Below are 6,191 nucleotides of genomic sequence, written 5' to 3'. Positions count from 1 at the left end.
TTAAATATAGATAAAATATATTACTAACCGAATTATGAAAATAAGATAAAATTTATCAAATATACGGCTAACAAAATCTTGAAAAATAAGATAAAATATATTATCAATTAATTCTTAAAAAGAAAAAAATCAGTCTGAACCTAAGATAAAATATATTACCAACCAATTATTAAAAAAAAAATAATAAATTGATGGTATATAAAATATATTTCATAACTAAATTTATATCATAAATGAAATTTACACAAATCACAGAGTTATCACGAAAGAATGAAGATCATACGGCTGAAACAGATCCAAGTTTTTGTCACAGTGGTGATCAGTTTCTTTACAAGATCCAGACCGTTGATTTTGATGAAAGAATGAAGATCAAAGAGCTGAAACAGTTCCAAGTTTTTGTCAACTGTCTGGTGATCAGTTTCTTTATAAGATCCAGACCGTTGATTTTGAAACAGTTAAAATAAGAGAAAACAAATCTCGTATAAAGACAAAACACAGACCAAACTGAAATTAATTAATTAATTAATTAATTAAATAAAGGAGAGATGAAAGGGTATTTTGAGAAGTTTATGAGTTAAATTGAAATTACAAAATAGATTTATTATTCCTCCATTAAATCCAACACTAATATCAACCATACCCATAAAAAATAAAATATAATTTTAAGAAAATATAGTTGAAATTTTATTTAAAAAATATATTTAAATTTTAAAATGGTTTCAAAATTTTCATTAAATACTTTTAAAATTTTTTAAAAACTTCAAAAACAACTTAAAAATTTTTAAAAGTAGAGTTTATAGTTAATATATGAAATATTAATTAAAAAAATATCCACAAAATCTTAAAATTAATATTTTGTAGAAAAAATTAAAAATTTGTAGATAATCTATAAAGTATCTTATCTATCTATGAGGTCTTAAACTTTTAGTAAAAAAAAAAAAAAAAAACTAAAAAATTAATTCTTTTTAATTTTTTAATAAAGTTTAAAATTATTAATGCTACTTATAAAGTTTTATAGGTATTTTTCCAATATGGGACGGACAATAAAAATATTTTTATTTTTATTTTTTTTAATAATTGGAGGATATTAATAAAACCTTTTAAATTTCAAAGGTTTTATCCAAAATTAATAGTAAGAATATTTTAAAAAGTTTAAGGATATTATTGAAATATTAAGAGTATTTTTTTAAAAAAACAAAGTAATAGTTTTTAGTTTTATTTATATAATTAATTTAGCCTATATTTTAATTTTTTTAAAAAAAAAATTTTGAAAGAAAAAAAAAATCTCACTTTATGATGGTAGGGATTTTTGGGTTTTTTTTAGAAATTATATTTATTTTCTCATTTTTATTTAAACTTTAAACATTTAAATAAGTACTCATTTAAAATTTAAAAACATTCGTAAAAAAAAAAAGATAACAAATAAAAAAGATTTACAAATTAAAATAATAATAAAAAAATAGGGAAAAGAGTGAGTAAATAAAGCAAAAATAATAATTAAAAAAATTTGTTAAATTTACCTATAAAAATGGAACGAATCCAATCAAAACTAAATCAGCCGAGTCAGCCGTCAAAAAAATTGAAAATTCAGTCAATTTTTTCAGCATCTTATTTCTTCATATTTAAAATTATTTAATTATACCAAAAAAAAAAAAAAAATCTAAAACTAAAACGTAATCAAATAAATATCTTTAATTTAATGATATCCCAAAATTTTCTTAATATTTAATAGAGGAAGAGTGATCATTAATTTTACAGAGAGTAAAAATACGAAAGATGAACTTTCTCACTTTTGTTCTTATTTTGTTCGGGTTCTTTTGGTTAATATCACCTGCGATTGCCATCAAAAAGGTTTTTTCGATTCAATTCTTATGTTTTTAGGTATTATTAAATGAACCCTAATTTTAATTTTTTTGGATTTCAGTCGTATATTGTGTTATTAGGATCTCATGCACATGGTTTAGAAGTTTCAGCGGTAGATCTTCAAAAAGTGGTCGATTCCCATCACAAATTGCTCGGATCCTTCTTGGGGAGGTTTGAAGTTCGATTTTTTTTTATTTATTTGAAAATCTAGTTATTATTATATTATTTTAAATTAATAAAAATTGAAAATTTTCAGTTTTGAGAAGGCAAAAGATGCCATTTTTTACTCGTATAAGAACCATATAAATGGGTTTGCAGCCATTCTAGATGAGGAGGAGGCCACCAAGCTTGCAAGTAAATATCAAATTATTTTAATTTTAATATATATATTTATATATATTGAAATAATAATTAATAATAATTTATGGGACAGAGCACCCGGAAGTAGCAGCAGTGTTGCCAAACAAAGCGAAAGAATTACACACAACTCGTTCATGGGAGTTCATGCACTTGGAGAAGAATGGTGTTAGTCCCCCTTCTTCTCCTTGGAGGAAGGCTAAATCAGGACGAAATGTTATTATCGCCAATCTCGACACTGGTAAATACATATTATCTTTTAATTATTCATATAATCTGATAGACCGATTAATCCATAATATCTAATTTAGATCATAAAGGTTGAGTTTCAGTGTGGATTCTATTCAGGTTGTTTGAGTTGTTGATCCGTATATCTAATCTAGATCATAAAGGTTAAGTTGGATTGTGGATTCTATTTGGGTTGTTTGGGTTATCGACCCATATACCTAATTTAGATCATAAAGGTTGAGTTAAGATTGTGGATTTTATTTGGGTTGTTCGGGTTATTGACTATGTACCTAAACTAGTTCTTATAAAGGTTGAGTTAAGATTGTGGATTTTATTCAGGTTGTTCGGATTATCGACCCATGTACCAAATTTAGATCACAAAGGTTAGTTGGATTGTAGATTTTATTCCGATTGTTTAGGTTACTGACCATGTACCATGTACCCAATTTAGATCATAAATGTTAGTTGGATTATAAATTTTATTCCGGGTTACTGACCCATGTACCTAAATTAGATCATAAAGGTTGAGTTGGATTGTTCGGGTTACTGACCACGTACCTAATTTAGATTATAAAGGTTGAGTTATTGTAGATTCTATTTGAGTTGTTCGAGTTACCGAGCCATGTATACCGCTTTAAAATATTAGGTAAATTAAATATTTTTTTATGTTAAAAAAAAAATAGGTGTATGGCCGGAGTCCAAGAGTTTTGGAGAACATGGCATAGTTGGAGGTGTGCCATCGAGGTGGAAAGGAGGCTGCACAGATAAAACCCCTGATGCAGTGCCTTGCAACCGGTACTATTGTTAATCATAATTTGATATTAATCATAATTTGATATTTTATTATTATTTTTAATTCACATTAAAGGGTGATTAACTGCATTAATTATGATTATCACAGAAAATTAATCGGAGCAAAATATTTCAATCACGGGGTAATTGCGTACTTGAAATCTGAAAATTTAACGAAAGAACTCTCATACATCGTCAACTCCACGCGCGACTACGAAGGTCATGGATCCCACACGCTGTCGACGGCCGGTGGTAGCTATGTCTCCGGCGTTAGCGTATTTGGGTCCGGTATCGGAACTGCCAAGGGCGGCTCTCCCAAGGCCCACGTCGCTGCCTATAAGGTCTGCTGGCCGCTCCACGACACTGGTGGCTGCTTTGACGCCGACATTGCCAAGGCATTTGATCATGCCATCCACGATGGCGTCGACGTCCTTTCGCTTTCCCTCGGCAGTCCACCTGCTGAATACTATGATGATATCATTGCCATTGCTTCCTTTCATGCACTGAAGAAAGGAATCCCTGTTGTGTGCTCCGCCGGCAACGATGGCCCGAGCATGGCGACTGTTTCTAATACTGCTCCGTGGATTTTGACGGTCGGAGCTAGCACTTTGGACCGTGAATTTCAGGCCCCCATTGAGCTTAGAAATGGGAAACACTTCAAGGTTTGTTTGAAAATATTTAGTGGTGAATTATAGTTTTAACCTATTTGATTTAGATATTTGCCTTTTTTTAACATATGTATTGTATTTGCTCACTTTTGGTTGAACATAAAATTTGTTCTTGGTGATTAGGGGTCGAGCCTTTCGGGACCATTATCGGGAAGAAAGCTATACCCATTGATAACCGGAGCTCAGGCAAAAGCGACGACCGCCTCTACTGACGATGCCATGCTCTGCAAGCCGAAAAGTTTGGATCATTCTAAAGTGAAAGGGAAGATCTTGGTTTGCTTGAGAGGGGATTCTTCGAGAGTTGACAAAGGAGTGCAAGCCCTCCTCGCTGGTGCTGTCGGAATGATTCTCTGCAACGATAGGCTTAGTGGATTTGAGATCATCGCCGATCCCCATGTTCTTCCAGCTTCCCATATCAGTTACAACGACGGCCAAGTTGTTTCCTCGTACATCAATTCCACGAAGTAAAAAAATTACGATTTCTTTCTTTCTTTATGAATCTCTGTCGGAATGGTTCTCTAATTATTGTTGTTTTTTACTTACAGAAATCCGATGGGGCATTTGATCCCGCCGTTGTCTAAAGTTAATACGAAACCTTCTCCGACAATGGCGGCTTTCTCATCCAGAGGACCCAACATGGTTTCACCGGAAATTATCAAGGTTTAGTTATGAATTACGACACCCATTTGAGATTATCAAGAACAAAGCTCATGAGTTTCTAATTCTTTGCAGCCGGATGTGACAGCGCCGGGAGTGAACATAATTGCAGCATTCTCCGGCGCTGTGAGCCCAACAGGGGAGCCATTCGACAATAGAACAGTTCCATACATAACAATGTCAGGGACCTCGATGTCCTGTCCCCATGTCTCCGGCATTGTCGGCCTCCTTAAAGCTCTCCACCCGAAATGGAGCCCTGCCGCCATCAAATCCGCCATAATGACCTCCGCCAGAATTCGTGACAACACAATGAACATCATGCTCGACGGCGGCTCCCCTATCTTCGCTCCAGCCACCCCCTTCATATTTGGGTCAGGGCACATCCGCCCCACTGGAGCCATCGACCCCGGCCTTGTCTACGACCTTTCCCCCAATGATTACTTGGAATTCCTCTGCGCTAGTGGCTACAAGGAGAAGAACCTTCGAGTATTCGCTGATGGCAATTTCAAATGCCCTATTTCTAGTTCTATTTTGAACTTTAATTACCCTTCAATTGGGGTTCAGAACTTGACGGGCAATGTCACCCTTACTAGAAGGTTGAAGAATGTTGGCAGGCCGGGGGTTTACAGAGTCAGGGTTCAGCAGCCGGAAGGAGTTAAGGTTTCGGTGAAGCCAAGCGTTTTGAAGTTTAAGAAGATTGGAGAGGAGAAGAGGTTTGAATTGACGATGATCGGAGCTGTGGCGAATAGTCAAATTGGTTACGGCACGCTGATTTGGACCGACGGCAAGCACTTTGTTAGGAGTCCAATTGTAGTTTCTTCCGGCTTTTTCTGAACCCATTTTGTTAGGAAGGGTTCCTAGATTTCTAAGTTTTGATTTTGTTAGGGGGTTACTAGATTTCAAAATTCTTAGGAATTTTTTCTTTTTATTTGAAACATTTCGGGCTTTTTTCCTTTTTTAGTTTAATCATATGTTTTAGTATAACCCATTATTGAAACAAACAATTTATTTTTATCGGTCTATTTCACCTAGCCTAGCTTCTCTATAGGACATCAACTTTCTTGACTTTCCAACACTGGCAGGCGTCAGCCTCCATACATGGTATTAAGACTGTACGGGTGGTGATTTTTCTGCTACCAACATGTTAGCCTTTTTGAGCTTATTCGTATTTTAATCGAAGCTAGGTCAATTCAACCAAGAGATAGATATGGGTGATAGAAAAAAAAGAGGCAAGTCCCTAGTTCAAAATATAATGTGAGAGGGGTCGAGCTTGGATCGAGTTTTCATTTCAATCTAACCTTTCTGTATACATATCATAAATATTGAATATGAAAATACTTCATTTATTTAAACTTTTATAAAATAAATACTTCATTTATTTAAACTTTAATAAAATATAACCTTCAACTAAAAATACAGTCATGAACTAATAAATAAAATAAATACAAAGTCTAGAAAATAAATACGACTACCCGCATGTGCTCGAGTTGCGATTACAGGAATGCCTTGCCTTAACTTGAAATAAAGGTAGCGCTTGAGTATTTTAAGAAATAGTGACCCACTATGCGAATGCAATGACGGAACCTATCATATTATTCTATTTTTCCCACGAAACTATTCTAATGC

General features: G+C 33.5%; 1 protein-coding gene across 1 annotated transcript; it reads left to right on the top strand.

Annotated features, from left to right (window-relative positions):
• Nucleotides 1–233: 233 nt before the first annotated feature.
• LOC111783571 (subtilisin-like protease SBT5.4) lies at nucleotides 234–5,578 on the top strand. Its single transcript, XM_087120764.1, has 9 exons — nucleotides 234–410; nucleotides 1,925–2,034; nucleotides 2,120–2,217; nucleotides 2,297–2,461; nucleotides 3,132–3,243; nucleotides 3,350–3,902; nucleotides 4,032–4,372; nucleotides 4,454–4,568; nucleotides 4,641–5,578. The coding sequence occupies exons 1-9, from the start codon at nucleotides 234–236 to the stop codon at nucleotides 5,397–5,399; spliced, it is 2,430 nt and encodes an 809-aa protein (XP_086976890.1). The 3' UTR covers nucleotides 5,400–5,578.
• Nucleotides 5,579–6,191: the final 613 nt, after the last annotated feature.

The sequence above is a fragment of the Cucurbita pepo genome, chromosome 20 (assembly GCF_057944985.1).
Source record: "Cucurbita pepo subsp. pepo isolate OVF chromosome 20, ASM5794498v1, whole genome shotgun sequence".
NCBI lineage: Eukaryota > Viridiplantae > Streptophyta > Magnoliopsida > Cucurbitales > Cucurbitaceae > Cucurbita > Cucurbita pepo.
This window is presented reverse-complemented; position numbering and strand designations above follow the sequence as displayed.